We start from the raw sequence: 23066 nt of genomic DNA, 5'->3' as shown, positions 1-23066 counted from the left end.
ATAATTCTATTAGCATTATAATTATTATAACTATATTGACCTTGTGCTTGACCTTGTCGAGGTTGTGCTTGGTTGTTATAATTATTATAATTACCCCGACTCGCCCTTGTCCCGAGGAGCTTGGTTATAACGCAGTGTTGGCCTAACATATTGATTATTATTGTACTCCGGAGGTGTGACTTGTTGGTTATTTCTCCAACCGGTTGGGATTTTGTCTCCCGGGTTAGCTAGGTTCACTATTAATAGAACAAGAATGTTCATAGGCTATAGGACGGGGGGAGTCGGGATGCTCAGGACTCCAACAGAAACTACATGGATTTGAATTTACATTCATGACGGGATAGGCTTTTGTTTGTACATAAATGGCCTCAACCTTTTAGTTAGAGATTCGATTAAATTTTTAAGTTCTAGATCGGGTTTAACCTCAAACATACCGGGTAGCCTTAATCGTGGAAGAAGAACTAGCGGAGCGGAGAGTAATCGCCACTACCCCAGGTTGTTATTTCGCTTTAGTTTGATCCTCTAAAAATTTGTAAGCCTCATTGGCTCCTTTACTTAGGAAACTACCCCCATTCATTATGTCAAGGACTTCTTTATGGTGATGTTGAAGTCCTTTGAAAAAGCAACTAACTAACGGTCTTTTGCTAGGTTATGGTGTGGACACTCTATAAGGAGATCGGGTGAAACGATTCCATGCCTCGTAAAATGATTCATGAGGATTTTTCGTGGAAGAAATGAATCTTGGAAAGCATTTCATCCGTCTTTAGGGGTGGGTAAAAATGTTCCATAAACAGGTGAACAAGTTTAGCCCACGAGTCCATTTAATTAGGCTTTGGGCAGTTAACCAAGACGCCGCCTTTATCGCCTAAGGTGAAGGGAAATACCTTCGTTTAATCGTCCGCACTACCAACGGTAGGATGATGGAATGTTGTAAGGACTTGTTCAATCCTACGCGATGTGTTGGTAAGGTTTTTCATGGTCTAGACCATGGAAAACGGGTAACGATTAAATATGTTTGGGGAATTGAAAATCCCCGTTTGGTCCGCTAGAACGATGCAAGATTTAGGGCTATCGCCAAAGCTTTATAAAAGTCGAGAGAGGAGTCTCTCTTTCTTCACCATAATATCGGTGTAGTGTGTGAAATTCTAGATAGGTGTTGTATTTATTTCACGAAAACAAGCCCGATTATACTAGAATTAAAACTCCTCCGACGTAAGATGCGAGGAGTGGAAGAAGGAGTACTGAATGCCTCCTTGCTACGCCGTTTGAATAGCGCCTTGTTTACGCGTGTTCAGTGTATATAAGAGATTAGAACACTGAAAAACTTGACAACTCGGTTCGAATCAAACCCGTGGAAACCGAATTTCAATAAGGGCTGGCGCTTCGACTTGGGCGCTGGGCTTCGGTGTAAATTCGAAGTTCCAAGAACTTAGCTGGTCGCGCTCTCATTGAAGCCGCTGCGCCTTCGGTGTAAATTCGAAGTTCCAAGAACTTAGCTGGTCGCGCTCTCATTGAAGCGTAGAGGGCTTCGTTAAGAAAGAAAATTCCAAGAACTTAGCTGGGTCGCTTCTCTTTTTTTCTTCGGTGTATTGTTGAAATTCCAAGAACATAGCTGGTCGGGTGCGCTTCTCGCTGGGCGCGCGGTATTTTTTCCGAATTTTTTCGACAAAACTAATAACCACAAGATGAATCAAACAAGGGTGGGTGGGTTTAATGGGACTTAAAATGACTACTTCTACAAAGAAAACAATGCTAAAGTGCAACTAAGATGGCAGGCCATTTGATAACTGTAAAATGGATAGTCTACCCTACGAAAATGAACGATGAATCCACAACGCAAGTAAACTAAACTTTTACTTGATGCTATCTTGTTTATCAAAGAATGATTTCTACTCAACCAATTGAGATATAATGGAGTACTAAGTTCGCTCCACTCCTAGTTCCCCTAGCATGGATTGTTTTCTAAGTCTAACTAGTCGCTCTTAAGTCAATGAGAGCTTTACGGGCGGTGTTATACTCACGATGAAACTAAAATGAGTCACGTTGAATTTAACTACTTAATACTATGGAAATATGCTTGTTTTTGAATCTAGATAAAGGATTAGAGGGAATTGAATCCACCTCGAATCCAACTTAATAACCTAGTATAGATTCTTGTATCTCGATTCTCACGTTCTACGGCAAGAAATTCGAAGTTCTAATCCCTAGTGTTCATGGCATTTCTACCGAAAGTACTAACTAGCATGTGAAGTCGCCCACCCATTCTCATGGCTTAAACACGACTTTCTAGAGTGGAATAGATTCTACAAACAATTCTACACTAACAACTAAGTTTTCATCAAGGCTTCATCAACCCCTCTAATGGAGGTTTTAGCCTTGATTCATTAAACTAACATTTCCCATTGAATCTAAACTAAACATAATATAAAGATTCTAACTTTATGAAATTTAACTAATCTAAATTAAACAATAACAAAAATCTAATTAACAACTAAGCATTGAATAACAAGTAGTAAATGAAATTAGATCTAACAATTGTAATTGACAAATCGAAATTGAATCAAGAACAACTAATTTATTATCTAATTCAAGGGAGAACAATCATTCAATACTAAATTTAAAACAAGAATAAAACTAATTACTTTAATATAAAAACTAGATCTAGAACTAAGGTTTAATGGAGGCTAACTAATCTAATTTATTTTCTAACCTAACTATCTACCATTAACATTAGCTTCCTAACCTAACTGCCATTAACAAAGAGTCAAGCTTTTGTTTTTATACATCCAGATCCAAAAATCGTGCATGGGCTTGGAGCCATGTTTTGGGCCAGAGAATCAGGCCCAAAACCCAATTCTTTCAAAGTCAAAAGGCCTCTTCAGCTGCAGTTGACTTCCACAGACTTTTCGTCCACTTCTGCTCCTCTGATTGGGTCAAGGCTTGGACCATTGCAAAGCTCTTTCCGAGCCGGTCGTTTTGACATAAGGTAGGCCTCAATCCGGAGGTCCGAGTCCAAAGATATGGCATTCGAAGTTCTGCTGACTTTTGCTCCTTTATCTCGCTAAAGTGGCACATTTCTCGCACATAATGGACTTTGAAGCCCGAAATGCATAAAAACGCAGAATCGTGTTAACTCTTACTTATTATTCACATAATTGGTCTAACAAGATGATTATTAAGGGGTTAAAACTACAGTTTTGGGCTCTTATCAATATGATTGGCCCTTGTGTAGGGTGTATATATAAGATGTTGATTGACCCATGTGTTGGGCAATCGTAGCCGAATAGTGGCTTGATTATTCCGTTCGCAATATTAGAACGAGACGCACGATATTTTATGCTGAATAGTGGCAGTACTTGCATAATGGCTTTCGTGTGAGGGTAACCTGGTGTGTGGCATCCCGCTCAGGGTAGTTACGCACGGAGTGGTTCATTATCTGAGGGGAGGCATGTGGATGTACATGTTCGGCATTGGGAAGCGATTGTGGTAGCCAGGGAAACTAGGTAAGACATAGATACGACGTGATTTTAGGGACACGCAAAGAAAGCCTTAATTAATATAATTATGGTAATATGTTAGTTAATGATGTATCTTTAGATAGATGATTGCATATGGTTTTGCAGAAGGGTGGGTCAAACTGATTACTTGGGTAGAGACGACTCACCCTGTAATTGAGCATGAAATGCGGTACGTATATAATATGCTTGGTTGGTTATTTGTTTAGTTAGAACCTAAGGCGCCTCGATGGAGGAACTACATGCCTTATTTATTATGCTTATAGTTGTTGTGTGGTTAGTGGAAAGTTAAGGCGCCTCAGTAGAGGAACTACAAGCCTTAATTATTGTACTTAAGGATGTTGTTTTAGTAGTTGAAAGATAAGGCGCCTCAGTGGAGGAACTAACTGCCTTATGGATTGTGTATGTATATGTAAAAGTATATGTTGTATTTTAGAGCTACTCACACTAGCATTTTTATAATGCTAACCCGATTTGCATGTTTGCTTATCGGGTGTGTTCATTAAATGAACATAGTTGATAAGTCTTGACAGGTTTCATGTTGAAGAAGGTTGGTTGCTGCTTGTGGTTTGTGTTAGCGTCGCATTTCAAGATAGGCTTTGTTTTCCTCTGAGGTGATATAGATTTTCAGTTGAGATAAGGTTATTTGCATTTTCATTTGTTAATTTTTGTAATGAAGAGGACTTTTGTTAATTTGAAATTTTTATTGGTTTTTAAATTATCCGCATGTTTAAACTGTTTATGGGTTTTTGGGAGTTGAGAGTGCGTCACACCTCGAAGATCGAAGAGTCGGGAACAAATATTGTTTTTCCGAATTCTGTCGAAATTCGGGGTGTGACACTACGGCCATGTGCTGATAAGGTTTTTCATGGTCTAACCCATGAAAAACCGGTAACAAATTAAATATATTTTGGGGAATTCGGAAATCCCCAACTAGGTCTAATAGAACGATGCAAGATTTAGGGCTATCGTTCAAGGCTTTGTAAAAGTCCGAGAGAGGAGACTCTCTTTCTTCAGCCATAATTTCAGGTGTGGTGTGTGGTATATTAGTTAGAGGTGTAGTTCCAGGTGGGTGGACGCAGGTCGCGCTCCATGTTAGCCTTGGTAGGGCGCAAGTCGCACTCAGGCAAAAAGTGGAATTCCAGACGTGTGGGCGCAGGTGTGCTCCAATTTGGCTTGCCCAGGGCGCGGGTCGCGTTCCAAGTAATTTTTCGAGGAAAATTTCAGTGCTAAAACGGACAACCACAGTGAGAATCAAACAAGGGTGGGTGGGTTATGGGACTTTGAAAAACTATCAATTCTAAATAAAACAATACTAAAGAGTACTAAGATGGTAGCGGCGCCATTTGATAACCATAAAAAGATAGTCTTACTCACAAATAGAGTGATGAAACTCTAAACGAAAGTAAAACTATAAACTGTTTCTTATACTAGACTTATCAAAGATATTTGTTTTCTACTCTCGAATCTATTGACGTAGAGTTGGAATAGAAGATTCGTTCCACTCCTAGTCCTTTAGCATTAATGTTTTCTACAATTGATGGTCTATCCAAGGTCAATGAGAGATTTACGAAAGGAATTTATACTACGATGTGAATTCAAATAACAAGATACAAATAACGAAATGACAGAATGCTAAGAGTTGAATCTAGATAAAGAATTAGGGAAATATGATTCCACCTTGAATCCAACTTAATAAACTAGCATAGATTTGTTATAAACCAATTCTTACGTTCTTACGGTAAGAAATGGTCATTTTAATCCCTAATTATACATGGCATTTCTACCAATTCATAACTAGCATGTGAGGTCGTCCACCCATTCTCATGGCGAATCAACAACCTTCTAGAGTGGAATAGATTCTTATAACGATTCTATACTACACAATCAACTTTTCATCAAGGCTTCATCAAACCCCTCTAATGGAGGTTTAGCCTTGATTCATCAAACTATCATTTCTAATTGAATTAAAACTAGACATAATATAAAGATTTGAACTTACTAATTTAACTACTCAAGAATTCAATTCGAAATTAAACAACTAAGGAATGAATAACAACTAAGAATTGAAATGAGATCTAAACAAATGTAAATGACAAAATCGAAATGATCAAGAATAAACTATTTTATTTATCTAATCAAGGATAATGATTCAAATAATTAATCTAAAACAAGGAATGAAACCAATTAATTAACTAATTCCTTCAAAAACTAGATCTACAAGCTATTCTAATGGCTACTTTCTATTCTAAGCTATCTATCTATCCCTTTCTTAAGAGCTAAGTCTTGTTTTATGTAAAGGAGGAGACCAGATCCACAATATCATGCATGGGCTGAGGAGCCATATTTTGGGCCGGAAAATCGAGCCCAAAGCCCAGTTTCTTCAATCCACAGAGCCCGTTTCAGTTGGCTTTGACTTTAGCAGACTTTTCGTCCACTTCTGCTACTCTGATTGGGTCAAGGCTTAGACCATTAGAAAGCTCTTTCCGAGCCGGTCGTTTTGACGTAGGGTAGGCCCAAATCTAAGGCCTGAGTCCAAAGATATGGTCTTCGGAAGTTCTGCTGACTTGTGCACTGTTTCTGCCCGTGTTGACTTTTCAGCTTTTGACTGGGCTTTATAAAGGCTTTGTCTCCTTAAATCTTGGCCTTTATCACAGAACTTCTTAGGAACCATCCCTTTGCTCCTTTATATCGCTAAAGTGGCACATTTTTGCACATAATTGAGTTCCATGCCTGAAATGCATAAAAGTACGTAATTAGCATTAATTCTTATTTATTACTCGCATAATTGGTCTAAAAGTAGTATTATTAAGGGGTTAAAACTACAGTTTTGGGCTCTTATCAATACCCAACTGCAAATTTGCATTTTAAATATATTTCTGATATTCATCATGATATTCTTGAGTGGTTAGACTCTGATTTTTATTATATCCATGTTATGGCAAAGGCTATGAAAGAAAAAATTGATAAATATTGGAGTGAATGTAATTTATTGATGAGTTTTGGTGTTATACTTGATCCTTGATATAAGATGGAGTTTATTGAGTATGCTTTTACTATGATTTATGGTAAGGAGTCTACACAAGAAGAAGATGTGAAAAATTCTTTGAATGAGTTGTACACCATGTATGCAATGTTCGATTCTTCTATGGTTGATGTCGAATCATCTTCTAGTCTGTTAAATTCATTTTCTGGTGACCAAAGGAGTTCTAAGATGGATGAAGGTTTCCAAAATTTCACGAAACAACATTCGGAAACTTCAAAAGTTCTGAAAACAGAGTTGGAGAAGTATCTAGAAGAAGATTTATTCCCATTTGATGCTAATGGGAAAGGTTGTGACATATTGGTTTGGTGGAAAAACAATGGTCCGAAGTTTTCTATATTAGCAAGGATGGCACGTGACATTCTAGCAGTTCCTGTGTCGAGTGTTGCTTCAGAATCTGCATTTAGTTCCGATGGTAGAATAATTACCGACTCGTTCATCATTGGGTGTTGATTCTGTGGAGGCGTTGGTATGTTTGAATGAAGGATTGGTTGCCTAAACTTAATGGTAACTTCCTTCTCTTGAACTTTATTTAAGAATATATATATATTCAAGAATTACATCATGTCTAACTTTCTTTATATCTTAATTCATTTATGCATTAGTACCGATTGTTGTTGGCTTGGATGCTTGACTTGTTATAGAACAACTTTTAGTCTCGACACTATGAAACAAGGTAAGAATAAGACTAGTAAGGTTAATTTATATCTTGTCTACCTTTTTAAGTAATTAGTGATACATATGTTTCTTTATGTTTTCGTGAAGTATTTAATTATTTATTTTCAAATATAATCTCTAAATGAGTTGGTTGTGATTTTACCTCTATGCAGGTGTTAATGTGTTAATTGATTGGAACCATTTTGGATGCGAAAAGTGTTGTATGGGTAGGGGACAGATTTCTATGTTTATGTAATAGAGATGATCTCTAGTTTGTAATAGATTTCTATGTTTGTAATAGGTTATGAGTGTATTTTCTTAAGTTAAAAGTATTTTCTTAATTAAGAGGTTGAACTGTTGAAGTTTGTTTGACAGGTTGATTTTGTGAATGAACTTAATGAAGCATGAACTGATGAACTGCTATGTTAATGTTAATTTAGTGTTTAACAGGTTGATTTTGATGAATAAGATAATGCCGCAGCTTTTAACAGGTTAATTTAGAACATGATTTGGATTGTACAAGGTGATAAGGTCCATGAAATCACGAAAGCCCATCACGAAATCATGAAAGCCCATGTTTAGTGATCGGATCGGATATTATCCGAATCGGATATCGGATTCAGATATTATTTTATACATCCGGGTCGGATTCGGATTATGATGTCAGTGATAAATTTCAGATTCAGATTCAGATGTAGGCATATCCGAATCCGAAACTATCCGTCTGCAGCCCTAATAGCTAGTGGTGGATAACTAATGTGGGACTATCTTCTATGCACAAATATGGAGAGAACACTCTATATTCTTCTCTTCCACTTTGCACACACACTTAGTACTTTGAAATACAAGAGATTCCAACACTTGGTACTGTAAGAACTTGGTCATGGAGATCCATAAGCTTGCAGTCACTTTGAATTTATCTCCTTTGAGCAGTAAATGTCTTCAGGTAAACCAATCGTGCTGCGGATAATCTTGCAAGTTTAACTACTGAATTGAATGTATCCAATGTATTTATTCAGCCTTTTGATGCTGCACTATGTCACATTCTTGAAGAAGATAAAAATGGTTCCATCTATGTAAGGCTATGAGATTATGAATGCAGGTTGAGGTCTGCCTAACCTCTTAACTTTTTTCAAAAAAACAAAAAATCCTAAATATCCCTATCTTTAATGACAAATAGATTGAAATTAATTTGTTAGCTTCCAAAACTAAAATGGGATCTAAAATGACATTGAAGCAAGATTTTCTTTTCAGAGATGAGATCAAGAGCAGGGTCAACTGCGACAAGAACCTTATTGGAATCAACTCAAATCACTATTTTGTTTCACATACACTTTCAACGAATTCAAACTCTGGTCAAATAATAGCTACAAGCACCGTGAACTCCTACTATTGTAATATAATTCTATTTCGTCCAACAAATTGAGTGGAAACTCTGCTCTATTGCTCTCATCCTGCCCATTATTCATATTCTATATTGGAACCGTTAAATTTGTTTCTGCTCTATCATCAGCTTTCTGAAGGGACAACTCGAATCTTTGGTACATCACCTTTCAACAAATCCATAATTAACTGATTGAAACGCTTCTTGGTGTCCATGGACAACAAAGTATGCCTTGCCAAATAACGTCCAAGTTCCATGCGAAGACTCCTAACGGGCTAAATATTTCAGAATTGACTATGTTGTAAAAACACAAAAACAGAAGTAACGTAAACAGTGCTAAAACAAACACTAATCTCAGCTTTTGCATTCATGGGCAAAGTAAAAAAACCTATGCTGCTTCTCAACGGACTCATCTAATTTATCTGTGCAAGCCAATATGATGAAGATTCAAGCGTATGAAGTCTACATTTGCTGAAAAGATGATCTCTGTTTCGTCGACAATCAAAATTCAACTTAATTACATATCATGTGCTTTTTTTTTCGATAATCTTTTACATATCATGTGCTTGAACTATATTTTCCCTTTGTTTTTTTTAACTAGGTTTCTAATCAAGAGGTTGACTAAAATTAGAGTTACACTTAAGATTCTTATCTCGTTTTTTTTATAACAATCCTCAAGTGCTGACTGAATTAATTTGACCTAATCAAATTACAATTGGTCCTAGTTCCCTGTCAAAACCGATCGATTATTCTGTGAGACGAACCACAAGTAAGACTATCATTTTCAATTTTTTCGTTATCGACAATATCGAAAATAGATTGATAGAGTCTAGTCCTCCATTCCACTCTATATTTGAACAATTAAACGATGCCGTCCGGGGAAGGCAACAACCTATGTCTAGCGCAATGGAACACACTCCTCAGCTCTATTCACCTATGGCAAAAAAAAATCGTAAATCTGGGAATCTACAAAATTTGACTCGCTTTTTTCTTTTTCGTTTTTGTATGACGGTGATTATGGCAAAGGTTAGAAGCATAGAAGAAGTGCTAAAGAGAAGATTTAAAGGGCCATTTGTTTTGGTATTTGTTATTGACAGACCCATATTGTGTTTGGCAGACTCCAACAAAAAAAACAATTATTACAAATGTGTCATTGGTTCCAAAAAATCCAAAAAAAAACAAATATTACAAGTGTGTCATTGGTCCCAAAAAAATTGAATTCGAAAACTCCAAGTTTAAACGACCCGGCTAAGTCGTTCATTGTGCAAACCCAACGATGTGGCCACACCGTTTGAGATTTTTTTTTTCGACAATACCTTATATATTCATTAAAACCACTAAACCAGTACAGGGGTAATCTTCTTTGTCAGGATACATTGTGGTAGCTGATCCAGTTGTTGCAGTTGGGAGTCCCATTTTGCTAACTGATGAGCCTCACCATTAGACCTCCTGTTTATCCACTTAAACTTACAAAACACAAAATCAGAGCTTAACTTAACTACATAATCTCTCAAGCTCTCATACAACCATGAACAAGACTGGCTATTTAAAGCCTTTATAACCTCTGAACAGTCCCCTTCTATGCACACTGCACCCACCCCACCTTAAAAGCAAGAGCAAGTCCTATGCCACCTCAATTGCAGAACCATCTCTGCTTTCCTCTCACGACTGGCTTGGAACTTTCTAGTGCCTGCCCCTATCACTCTACCTTCCGAGTCCCAAGCTATTCTTCCAGCTGCTGCCTCTCCTGATGTAACCTGAAAAGCAGCGTCAAACCTTATGTTAACACAATCATTAGGAATCTCAGGGAATATAGAGTCTAAATCATATTTAAACTGATCAAAAGTAGACTCAGGGGGGTTAGAGGTCTCATTCTGATTATTGTTTTATGCAAAGCCATTGTTACATTTGCAGGCCTCCAGCTCACTTCTTCTAAGAGTTCTTTCTCTGTTTGGAACCCTTTGTTCAAACTTAGCTTCATTTCTTGTTTTCTAGATGTTGTATAGCAGATAGCAAGCCTGAACTCCTGCCTGAGAAATCTGTTGGCTCTTGTTATTGCACCAACTAAGAAATTTTGTAATCCATTCTTTGGCATTATTACTACCTTTGTTTTCCATTCTCAGACCTAAGCCTGAAGAGAACCACAGAAGTCTAGACCATTCACAGTCAAAAAACAGATGACTATCTGTTTCCATACTTTTGTAGCACAAGGGACAGGAGAAGTCCCCCAACATTTTCCTAGAATCCAACATTTCCCCCATTGGCAAAGCATACATGTACACTTTCCAAAGGAACATCTAGAGATTGGCTGGTATTCTAGCTTTCCAAATGTGCTTCACAGTATGTTTATTAAAGCTAGAACTCTGCCCTATATCATTATCCATCGATATGTGTTTGTAAGCAGATTTCACTGTGAATCTCCCTGACTTCTCCCCATTCCAAACCATCTTATCCTTCCCTAGACCCAAAGGTCTGATTATAACTTCCTTAATTCTTGCAACTAGGAAAGGAGGGAAAAAAGCTGTGAGCTTGGCCTCATCCCATCCAGTCCTATCCTCTTGGAACAGGTCAGCCACATGGAGATCTTCAAGTCTGGAATCCTCCATCCCTAGTTCTCTCAGAGTCTTGGGTTTCCCATTACAGATCACCCAAGGGTCATCCAGAACAGATGTGGAAGTACCACTATGGATCCCCCATACCAAACCTCCATTAATAAGATTGAAAGTTTTGTGTATGCCTTTCCAAAAGAAGGAGGCATACCCAGGTGGTTTCCACACTTCCCCAATCCAATTCTTTCCATATATACTAGCAAGGGTCTTTGTCCATATAGATTCAATATAAGTAGCAGCTTTCCAAGGAAGCTTGGCTAGCATAGCTACATTTATATCTCTCATTTTTCTAAACCCCAATCCTCCTGCAGACTTGGGTTTACATAAGTTGTCACACCCAATGGTATGGACACTTTTTGAATTTTCAAAACCATGCCAAAAAAACTCTCTACATGCTTTGTCTATTTTGTCACAGGTAGACTTGGGAAGCATATAAGTAGACATAGCATAGAGAGGAGTGGCTTGTACCACAGACTGGATTAGGGTAGCCCCCCGACTGAGAAGTACTTAGCCTTCCCAAACCTTTAATCTTATTGTGGATCTTGTCCACTAAGAAGTCAAAATCCTCTGCCTTCCTTTGAGAAAGCATAATAGGGATCCCTAAATACTTATCCTTTGGGTCAAAAAGTCTCATTTTCCAGAACTTTTTTAACTTTATTTTGTTTCTAAACTTAATGTTTCTACTAAAAAAAATGCTTGACTTATCAAAATTAATCAGTTGCCCAGAAGCAGCACAATAGTCCTGTAGGATGTCCTTAAGGTGACCCCCATCCTCAAGATTACCTCTAGTGAACAGGATTAAGTCATCAGCATAAAGGAGGTGGGATATGGGAGGAGAAGCTCTCCTGATCTTAATCCCATGGACTTTCTTCTCATCCTCAGCTTTGGCAATCATCCTTGATAGAGCCTCAGACATAATGATAAATAGATAGGGTGATAGAGGATCCCCCTGTCTGAGGCCTCTTTCAGGGATGATCTTATTAAGAGGGCTCCCATTCAAAAGGACTTAGAAGGAGACAGTAGATATACATTGCTTAATCAAATTCCTCCATCTTTGGCTAAACCCCAACCTCTCAAAGATGTTATCCACAAGAGACCATTTCACTCTATTATAGGCTTTTGCCATATCCATCTTTAAAGCAACCCACCCATGATTCTTGTCTTTCATGTTTTTCATGTGATGAAAAAGCTCACAAGCCAAACCAGTATTATCCCCTATATTTCTCCCTTTTATGAAAGCCCCTTGAAAGGGAGAAACAATTTTATTTAGGTGCCTCTTTAACCTATTGGCTAAAATGTTAGAAATGACTTTGTAACAAAAATTGCAAAGACTGATAGGCCTAAAATTTGCCACAGTCTCTAGATTGTTTATCTTAGGAATAAGGGCAATATAAGTTTCATTAAAAGTGGGGTTAAGCTCCCCCTTAGTAAAAAAATCCTTCACAAAAGCAACAATACTGCTGCCCACTATGTCCCATGTGTTTTGATAGAAACACCCTTGGAACCCATCAGGTCCAGGAGCCTTAAGGCTGCCCATCTTTTTAACAGTTCTCCAAATCTCCTCATAAGTAGGAATGGCAATAAGGCTCTCATTCTCCTTAGCTGTGATACAGGGTTTGAACAGATTGAGGATGCTATCATTTCTTTAGGGATGGTCAGAGTTGAAGAGATATCTAAAGTAGGAGTTTATATTCTCCCCTGCTTCAGTTCTCCCTACACTCCAGCCTCCCCTTTGCTTCTGTAGCTTCTCAATGCTATTTTTTCTTCTTCTGAAGATGGTTAAAAGGTGGAAAAACTTAGTGTTCTTTCCACCCTCCTTCAACCAATGAATAGTGGATTCCTGTTTCCAAAAACTTTCCTCCTTAACTAACCACTCAAACAGCTCAGTTTTTAATCATTTTGCTGTTTCATAGTTGGATAGGGAGAAAGGTTTTTTCAACACATCTTCCAGCTCTTTATTTACTTTTTTAATATTAGTAAAGATGTTGCCAAACACCTTCTTATTCCAAATAGAGAGATGTTGTTTAGTTATCTTATGTTTAAGGATAACATTAATATTAGGCAAGTCATGAGAAATAGATTTCCAAGCAGTATCTATAACAGGCATGCAAGTATTATCAGTGAACCACATATTGTAGAATCTAAAAGGTTTTTCATGTTCCACTCTAATATCATCCTTAGCATTAAGATTTATCATGATAGACAGGTGATCAGAGCTAGCATTAACCACATTGTACACATGCATGTTAGGAAAGAGGATAACCCAGGCATCAGTAGCCATAGCTCTATCTAGTCTCTCTATTATGTGACTTTGAGGGGCTTTGTTATTGCTCCAAGTATACTTTGGGCCCTTAAACCCTAGGTCAATCAACCCAAGATCATTTATCAGCCCATTAAACTCCACCATACTCTTATCAAAAATACTCCTTCCCCCAATTTTTTCATTGAGAGATGTAATGGCATTGAAATCCCCAAACATACACCAAGGTCCAGGAATCAAGGCAGCTACATCCCTAAGCTCCGACCAAACTTTATGTCTATTACATGCTAATGGTTCCCCATAAACAAAGGAAAAAAACCAAGGTTCAGTGCAATAATAATTATTTAGTTTACCTGTCACCTGGTTCCTAGTTTCCCCCAAGATTTCCAGGTCCACGCCTTCTTTCCAGAGAACAGCAAGACCCCCACTCCGGACCCATGCGGAACACACGATGAACAGCCCGTACTTAACCATCATACTTATCCCTTGCATCCTTTCAAAACCAACCTTTGTTTCAGACAGAAATATAATATCAGGATCAAACCTACCTATTAAGTCCTTTAGATTCTGAACTGCCGTGGAGGAACTGATTCCCCGGCAATTCCAGGCTTGTATCATGGTTGACGAGGCAGCTGTTGTGGGACAGCTGCCACGAACCCTGGAGGAGACACCAGACCCCCACTGCTTCCAGGCTCTTCACTACCACAAATATTACTCTTACCAACTCCACTTTCCTCATTATCTTTACTGAACTTACCTGAACATTCCCCCTTATGCTGTTTCTTATCTATATAGGATCCTTTTTTTTATTACCAAGGAATCATCCACAGCTATTGGCTTTGGTTGTGGGAAACTTATCTGAGTAATGCTGTCCTCAGAATCATACCCACCTCCTTCCAAGCTTCCATGAGCAAGATCCACAGGCATATTCCCAACAGACACTTCCTCTTGCACCCCACCATTCTGAAACCCCAAATTAGCACCAGCCTCTAGAGAGTTATATTCTTCCCCCCATTCTGTAAACACATCTGAGGGAATTTGATCTTCTGGGATGGAGTGACCGGAATCAGATGGGATGGTAGAATCCAGGGATCTATTCGAGATAGATGGTTCAGTTGATACCTTTGAATCACTTGATATGCTAATCACTGGTGCTTCTTCAGGGATGAGCAAGTGTCCCAAATCTCTGGCTCTCAGATCATCAGCCTCTCTTTTCGCTCTTTTTGATTGTTTGACTACCCTTCTAATACAATCATTTGAGATTGTATACAATCTCAATCGTTTGAGTGTCCCACCGTTTGAGATTTGAACTTTGAAAAAATATAAAGTTCTGTTTTTTGGCATTTGAGACTTAGTCCAAACGGTGTGGCCACACCGGTCAAGAGGCCTAAAAATAGAACTTTATATTTTTTCAAAGTTCAAATCCTAAACGGTGTGGCCACACCGTTTGGACTAAGTCCCCAACGATGTGGCCACACCATTTAAGACTTAGTCCAAACGGTGTAGTCATATCGTTGGAGACTTAATTCAAACGGTGTGGCCGATTTGAACTTTGAAAAAATATAAAGTTCTGTTTTTTGGCCTCTTGACCGGTATGGCCACATCGTTGGGGACTCAGTCCAAATGGTGTGACCACATCGTTGGATTTGCACAATAAACGACCTAGCTGGGTCGTTTAAGCTTGGGGTTTTCGAATTCAATTTTTTGAGACCAATAGTACACTTGTAATATTTGTTTTTTTTTTTTGGACTTTTTAGGACTAATGGCACACTTGTAATAATTGTTTTTTTTTTGGAGTCTGCCCAACACAATATGGGGTCCGTCAGTAATAGGACTCTTTGTTTTTGCCTTTACCTCTTATAAGATGTGGCCCAGTGATTTTGGACATTTTTTTAGTTTGTTTTTTGGGTAATTGCCTGAATCAGCCATAATAAACACACATTGTTCTCCAACCGGCCATGCCATTCAACTTTGACCAATTCAACGGGTTTTTGACCCTTTTGCCCTTCCTTGCCACACTCTCTCTCCTCCTGCCACAATCTCTCTCCTCTGCAACACACTCTCTCTCCTCTTGTACTTCTGATGTTGACATGCACAGTCATATCTATCCGTTAGATTCTCTTAGCGATACGTACCAGCGATTAATGACCGTTGGATTTCAACCCAGCAAAAATGAAAACGGACTTTAGCTATTGTGGGATCACGAACCAGCAACTTATGGATCTACTATCAGCAACTTTTACGTTGTTTTTGTCAAGGCCCAAAATATCGATATCGATGAATATATCGGTGTACCCAAAAACCGATATATATCGGATATTTCGGATATATTCATTTTTTTGGTAACCAGTCCAAACTATTTAAAATATCAAAAATATTGGATATATCGGAAATATAATATCAAAAATATCGGATATATATCGGAAATATATTGGAAATATCGGATTTATATTTTAAAATGGTCAAAAAGTCAACCGATATATATCGATTATATCGGAAATATCGATTATATCGGCGATATAAAGTTTCATATCGGAAATTCCTATATATATCGGAAAAAAAAAGGGTTCTATATTCGGTGGATATATGTCGGAAATATCGATGTCGGTGTACCAAAATACCGATATATAGCGGCAATATATCGGATATATCGGCGATATTTTGGTCCATGGTTTTTGTTGTACGAACATGCAACAACATTCACCTCAATTTTTGTGTCAAAATATAAAAGTGTTTACAAATCTCCAAAGCTTCCAGTTTTTTTACTTCATCTTCTTGGTTATCCTCTCCTTCTTGATTTTGGTAAGGTTTTTCATGGAGGACAAGAACACAAATCTTGATAATGGATTTTTCTAAAGTTCATCTTCTTGATTATCCTCTCCCTTTATGGTTCTCATTGTTTATTGATATGTTTTGAACTTTGGTTTGTTGTCTTCAGTGTTGGTTTCTTTCTAGGTCGTCTTGGGTTTGTTTTTACGTAGTAGTGTATAGAGTTTTTTAAGGTTTCCATAGTTATGTTTACTATTTCTATGTTGATTTTGTTCTTGTTGCATGGAGTGAAGAAGTATGTAACAGGTGAGGTGAAATTGAGAGTGTTTGATATGTATATTTTTTAGAAGGATTCATGTGTCTTGTGGAAGGTTTGTCCAAGCGCATGAAATTGAGTTTTTGTATGATGTACTTGATTAACAAGTCCCTTTCTAGATTGATGAAAAAATTGACTACTTGAATATGATTCAAAAACAGAAGAAGATACCTGAGCAATCATTGCGGTAAGCTTGGGTTCAGTCACGGTTCCGTCAAGTTTTAGCAATGAAGACTCCGGGGATACCACCGTAAACGACACTTACATGTACCGTCAGCAACTTGAGTTTGTTTTTACATAGTAGTGTATAGAGTTTTTTTAAGGTTTCCATAGTTGTGTTTACTATTTCCATATTGATTTTGTTCTTCCCTTGTTCTTTTTACATGGAGTGAAGATGTAACAGGTGAGGTGAAATTGAGAGTGTTTGATGTGTATATTTTCTTAGAAGGATTCATGTGTCTTGTGGAAGGTTTTTCCAAGCGCATGAAATGGAGTTTTTGTATGATGTACTTGATAAACAAGTCCCTTTCTAGATCGATGAAAAAATTGACTACTTGAATATGATTCAAAAGCAGAAAAAGATAGCTGAGCAGTCATTGTGGTGAGCTTGGATTGCCTTTTCAGTCGCGGTTCCGCCAGGTTTTAGCAATGAAGACTCTGTGGATGCCACCATAAGCGACACTTATATGTACCGTCAGCAACTTGGGCTTGTTTTTAAGTAATAGTGTATAGAGTTTTTTTAAGGTTTCCATAGTTGTGTTTACTATTTCCATATTGATTTTGTTCTTCTCTTGTTTTTTTTGCATGGAGTGAAGAAGTATGTAACAGGTGAGGTGAAATTGAGAGTGTTTGTTGTGTATATTTTCTTAGAAGGATTCATGTGTCTTGTAGAAGGTTTTTCCAAGCGCATGAAATTGATTTTTTATATGATGTACTTGATGAACAAGTCCCTTTCTAGATCGATGAAAAAATTGACTACGATTCAAGGCGTGATACAAAAGCAGAAGAAGACAACTGAGCAGTCATTGTGGTGAGCTAGGATTGCCTTTTCAGTCGCGGTTCCACCAGGTTTTAGCAATGAAGACTCTGTGGATGTCATCATAAGCGACTTGGGTTTCTTTTGAAATCCCACTTCCACTTCCACTTCCACACAGATCACCTTATTGAGTTTTGGAAGTATGTTTCAATGTATAGGTTTCTGCTTGAATCGATGTAATGGTATTTTGTGGTTTGTGAAATAGCCAGTTTATTGTGCTTGAGTGTCAGCACAGAAATTGTTGATGTTCATATGTTTTGTTTGTGATTATATCAGGAGTACCCTTATATCATTGTTGTTGTTTATAAGGAGATAATGAGACCCTAATAGAAAGGAAAGAAATATGGGTAGAAATCTGTATGGAAACTCAATAAGAAGAAAAAAGAAAAAATGCATTTAGCATTCACAAAACAATGGACGCCTTATTGAAATGGAGGTAAATTGGCGTTTTATGTATGATATATCAAAGAATCCGGGAAGCCATAAACAAGAGCACAATTAAGACTATCAGATTAACTTTAATATACACCTATAACTTATGTACAAAATAGTATTATCCAATAAAAAGTTAAACAAAAGTTAACTTTGATAAGTTTATTAAACCCTTTATTCAATATCAAATAAAGCAAAAGTGTAGCATTTAATAACACATACTAGCATCTCAATTCTATATTTCACTATTGTTCCCACCCAACTCTGTTACAAGCTTGTTTGTAGTTTAATATTTAAAAAGTTTTCTTATACAAATAGCCAAAATGTTAGGATGTCCCACCCTTTGTAAAATGACCAGACTCAGAAGTTGCCGATAGTTAGTACATTAGAATATGTCTGTACTAAGATAAACTAGTGAGATGAAGAATCTAGTTTGGGTAGGAAAAATCTTTGCCACGTGTTAGGAACGATACGATAACATTAATTATTCGCCGAACTGTTGAAGAAATGATGGTTTTTTTACCTTTAACTGGCACGTGTTGGTAGTAATATGTTTGAGGGTATAAAGACGGTTGAGTGTTCATTTTTGGACAAAAAAAACCGCCCAAAATCCTAATTTTCCGACCATTTCCAATCTTTCAAAAATGAGAAAGCTTAATTTGATTGTTCGTATGTCACTCGATAAAATGCATAAATTGTTCAAGACATTTACTACTGAAGAGAGGGAAGATTTTGAGAAGTCTTGCTTCGGTAAGTTTTTAAGTATTAATGAGAGAATGCACACCACTACTACGCTAGTGTATGCTGTTTTGGGACACCAAGTAGGTAAACTTTGCTACCGAATTGGTAAGAAGGATTTGGTGTTTAAGAAAAGTGATGTTTCTCTTTTAATGGGTCTTAGTGTGAAGCCGGTTTCTAATTCATTCTACACGGCAGACATCAAGATCCCATCCTAATTTCGTGCAAGGTTTTTTAAAGGAACCACGGTTTCTAAAACAGAAATATTGGAAGCTAGAAACTTGGCAAAATCTAGTGTTGGTGAAGAAAGTTAGAATGATGTGTTTAGGCTGAATAGGTTGTATATACTGTTGCAAGTTGTGCTTCCAGGATCTGCTAGGACAGTTGATGGGAGGTATATTGATCTGGCTGAGAATTTAAATGCATTTGACAGCTTTCCTTGGGGCACACCTCTGTTTGAAATGTTGGCAGAGTCTTTAGAAGACATGTCTAACCTGGTGAGTGTTAGAAAGGATTCTTTCGTAGTTTATGGTTGTTTAATTTGTTTTGTTATTTGGGTATATCTTCACATCCCATCTCTTGGGGCTCAGAGACAAGTTGATGGTAGGTTCCCCAAAATACTAGATTGGGTAGACTTGCCTTCCAGAAACATACATCTACATACTTATCAGAAAAAGCTTCAGCCTCTTAAGGGGAAGGCAGTGGTGTTGGAAAGTCTAGATCTTTCTGAAGGAGAACTTAATGAAGAAGTGCTAAAGGATGCTTTGGGGCAACAACCCATGCAAAGTGGTGCAACAGTTTTAGGGACATACAATAATGAGGAACTTTTTCAAAGACAGGCAAAAGTAATTAAAGGCCTTGTAAGTAACTTGTTTTCTTTTGACATTTGAAGTACTCACATAATCTTATAATGTTATAGAAGTTGTAATATGATAATGGAATTGCAAATATTGTTAGGACCCATGTTGTTAATGAAGCACTGATAATGTGTTGTTATTGAACTGCATGTTGTAGCATTGTTTCATATATGAGGCAATAATATGTTATGGTATCATGAGTGAGCTATTGTTAAACAATATATATCAGCAACTACAATGTATAAATAGTGAAGTGGGATCTTGCATGTTAAACCCAGAATGATAATAGGGTACCTATGATACCCTTTTGGGTAACCAGTTTAACATGGGTACCCTTTTGCCATTTGAAGTACTCATATAATCTTATTTAAAAGTTATAGAAAGTTGTAATATGATATGGGTACCCTATTATATAGTCTTGAATTGGAAGAGGAAATGTTGTTAGGACCCATGTTCTTATATGAAGCACTGAGAAATGTGTTGTTCTGGAACTACATGTTACAGCATTGTTTTATATATGAGTGAGCTATTGGTAAATATGATATGTCAGCCACTACAATCTATCTGTAGTGGTTTACAAATAGTGAAATGGGATCTTGCATGTTGATCCCAGAATGATAATAAGGTACCCATGATATGGGCAACCAATTTTTGACATTTGAAGTACTCATATAATCTTATTTAAAATGTTATAGAAAGTTGTAATATGATATGGGTACCCTATTATATAGTCTTGAATTGAAATTGCAAATGCTGTTAAGACCCATGTTGTTATATGAAGCACTAATAATGTGTTGTTATGGAACTGCATGTTGCAGCATTGTTTCATATATGAGTGAGCTATTGAGAAACATGATATGTCAGCCACTACAATCTATCTGTAGTGGTTTACAAATATTGAAGTGGGATCTTACTTATATTCTTTGTTATGTGCTTTGATTAATCTAAAACAGGTCAGTAAGGAAGTTAGGGTTATTGGGGATATACTCCAGAGTGAAATAAGGACTGGCATGGAAACAATAATTCAAGAGATTGCTCATGGTGGGTTAAAAGGTGGTATGGAAAGTTCAGAGGTTGAGGTTGCGCAAGGGCCTAGAACAAGGGGTAGAACAAGGATTTGGAGTAGAACAAGGAGCAGAAGTTTAGAGGTTAAGGTTATGAAAGGTGCTGATGCTAGAACAAGGAGTAAAACTAGAAGCCCAAGCCCAAAGAAGCCAAGCAATGTAGGCTCTGATGCTAAACTGAAAACACTAACAAGGTCTACCCCGAAGAAGTCTACCCCGAAGAAGTCTTCCCAGAAGAAGGTTCACTCAGAACCTAAGAAAGGGAGTTCATCTATTTCTAAGAAAGTTACCTTTGAGGTTTCTCCTAGTTCCTCAAATAAAAGAAAAAGAACATTGGACAAAGATCAAAGCCTTGAAGTTGTGGGAGATACTTCAAAACCTGCTCAGTATGAAAGAAAGAAAAGGAAAGTGGTCAAAGCTTGTGGTACTCGAGTTCAGCCATCTAGGGCAAGCAAAAATGAGGCTATAAAGGCTAGTGAGAGGCAAAATTTGAAGAAAAAGTATCAAATCAATGAGAGAACAAGGGAAAGGGAGCTGAAGCTGAGACACCCAAACAAAGAAGGAAGTTGATCCAGGCTGAGTCAGACGAAGATGAAGATGTTGCACAACAACAAAGAGGGCAAAATGATTTGGAGTCAGTTGCTGCAAGTGCTTTGCAGGAGATTAGTGAGGTCATACCCAGAAGGACATACCAAGAACATAGTGTGGAGCTAGAGGAGGACCTGATGGGGGGGTACAGACTGATATAGTACCTTATGCTGAATCTTCAATGCTTGATCATGTTCCCTTTTACTCTTCTTTGTCATCTGGGGATCTTGATGGGGTATTATATCCTTTGGCATCTGTTTTAGTCCTTCCTCCTGGTGATCTTGATGGGGAAGAAGTCTTGAATAGAGAAATGGAAAAATTCAGTTTTGTTTCTCTATTGGCTGGAAGTACAGAGCTCTCTGACATAACTGAATTGCTAGCCCTATCACCATCAGAAGGAGTAAGCACTAAACATGATGTGGCAGCTGTAGATGATGATCAGAGCTCTCTGACATAACTGAATTGCCAGCCCTATCACCATCAGAAGGAGTAAGCACTAAACATGATGTGGCAGCTGTAGATGATGATCAGAACACTGATGGTCAATATGATGCTGGTGATGTGGAGGACCCTGATGTGGTACTCATTCACACTTAGATGGAGAAGGAAATGGATAAGAAAAAAGTGCAGAGAGTGGTATAGATAAGAAGGAGGAGGAGAAAAACAGGGAAAAGAAAGTACTATTTTATGGGAAGAGAAGATGGGAAAGGATCGCGTGACTCATTAATCAAGGTTGCTCTCATCATCAACCTTTTACAGAAAAAAACAACTACCACAGGTGAGGTAAATGTTGTCAATTATTACTGGAGAAAGTGCAGTAGGAAGAAGAATCAACAGAACTCTCCAGATATGAGAGTTTTTGGGTATGATCAAGTTATTTCAGTGCATAATTTTCATTCGTTACATGGAAGACAATAGGTGGATGGTGAGTTAATGAATCTACCATTAGTAATTTGCTCTAAAACTATCAGCAACTTGGTATTAATGTGCAAAGTAAACTACTATAAAAAGTTAATTGTTACTAATTCCTATTTGATTATTTTATAGGTTCTCAGCTTATATGTCAAGCTATTGATAAGGTGGTATAAGCAGCACTGTAAGGAACATGTCATTCCGGAAGATGAAGTGTATACTGTTGTGGAGGATGTTTACATTGTTGTGAGTTCTCTATACTTTAATAATAAGTTTCTGTTGAAGCTTACTCACTAATCTTACTTAAGTTTGATAAGCTTAATCATCGCTTTGTGGATGTAGAAATTCATGATAAAAGAGTATGGGATATTCAAGAATAAGCTACAAGACCCAAGTTTTCGAGCTGCAAGCCCAGAGGAAAGAGTGGTTAATGGTTTGTACCATACAGATGAAATTATGAAAGAGTATTTGGACTCCGTTGATGGAAGGATTAGAAATCAACTGCACCCAGTACAGGGTAAAGGAGTAATTGTACCTCTTCAAGTTCATGGTAGTCACTGGATTGTTGATGTCTTTAACTTTAAAGAGATGAAAGTGTGCACCTATGATTCTCTTGGTGGAAAGCAAATTTCTGATGAACAACTAGCTTTGGAGAGAATGATTCCTTATGTGATCAGGTGTGTTGATCAAAGCTCCACTGTTGATTTGAACACACCATGGGTTCGTGAATTTGTTAGTGTCACACAACAACCAGATTCCAACAGCTGTAGGTTATATTGCCTTGCCTTTATTGATAGTCTTCTTAGAGGTGTTCCTGAGAGGGTAAACAATATTGACATGCAACCATTTAGAATGCGGCTGAGGATTGAAATGGACATTATATCCT

The 23066-nt window shown here is 37.6% G+C and overlaps 2 protein-coding genes across 2 annotated transcripts; one reads left to right on the top strand and one right to left on the bottom strand.

The window, feature by feature from the left end:
- The first annotated feature begins 6546 nt into the window (after nt 1-6546).
- Nucleotides 6547-7011, top strand: LOC147481879 (zinc finger BED domain-containing protein RICESLEEPER 2-like). Its single transcript, XM_086579104.1, has one exon. The coding sequence runs from the start codon at nt 6547-6549 to the stop codon at nt 7009-7011; it is 465 nt and encodes a 154-aa protein (XP_086435230.1).
- A 4606-nt stretch (nt 7012-11617) lies between these two features.
- Nucleotides 11618-12124, bottom strand: LOC147481878 (uncharacterized). The gene has a single exon (XM_086579103.1). The coding sequence runs from the start codon at nt 12122-12124 to the stop codon at nt 11618-11620; it is 507 nt and encodes a 168-aa protein (XP_086435229.1).
- Nucleotides 12125-23066: the final 10942 nt, after the last annotated feature.

Source organism: Coptis chinensis, chromosome 8, assembly GCF_015680905.1.
Source record: "Coptis chinensis isolate HL-2020 chromosome 8, ASM1568090v1, whole genome shotgun sequence".
Lineage (NCBI taxonomy): Eukaryota > Viridiplantae > Streptophyta > Magnoliopsida > Ranunculales > Ranunculaceae > Coptis > Coptis chinensis.
The sequence above is the reverse complement of the archived record's forward strand: the minus strand, read 5'-3'. Positions and strand labels throughout refer to the sequence as shown.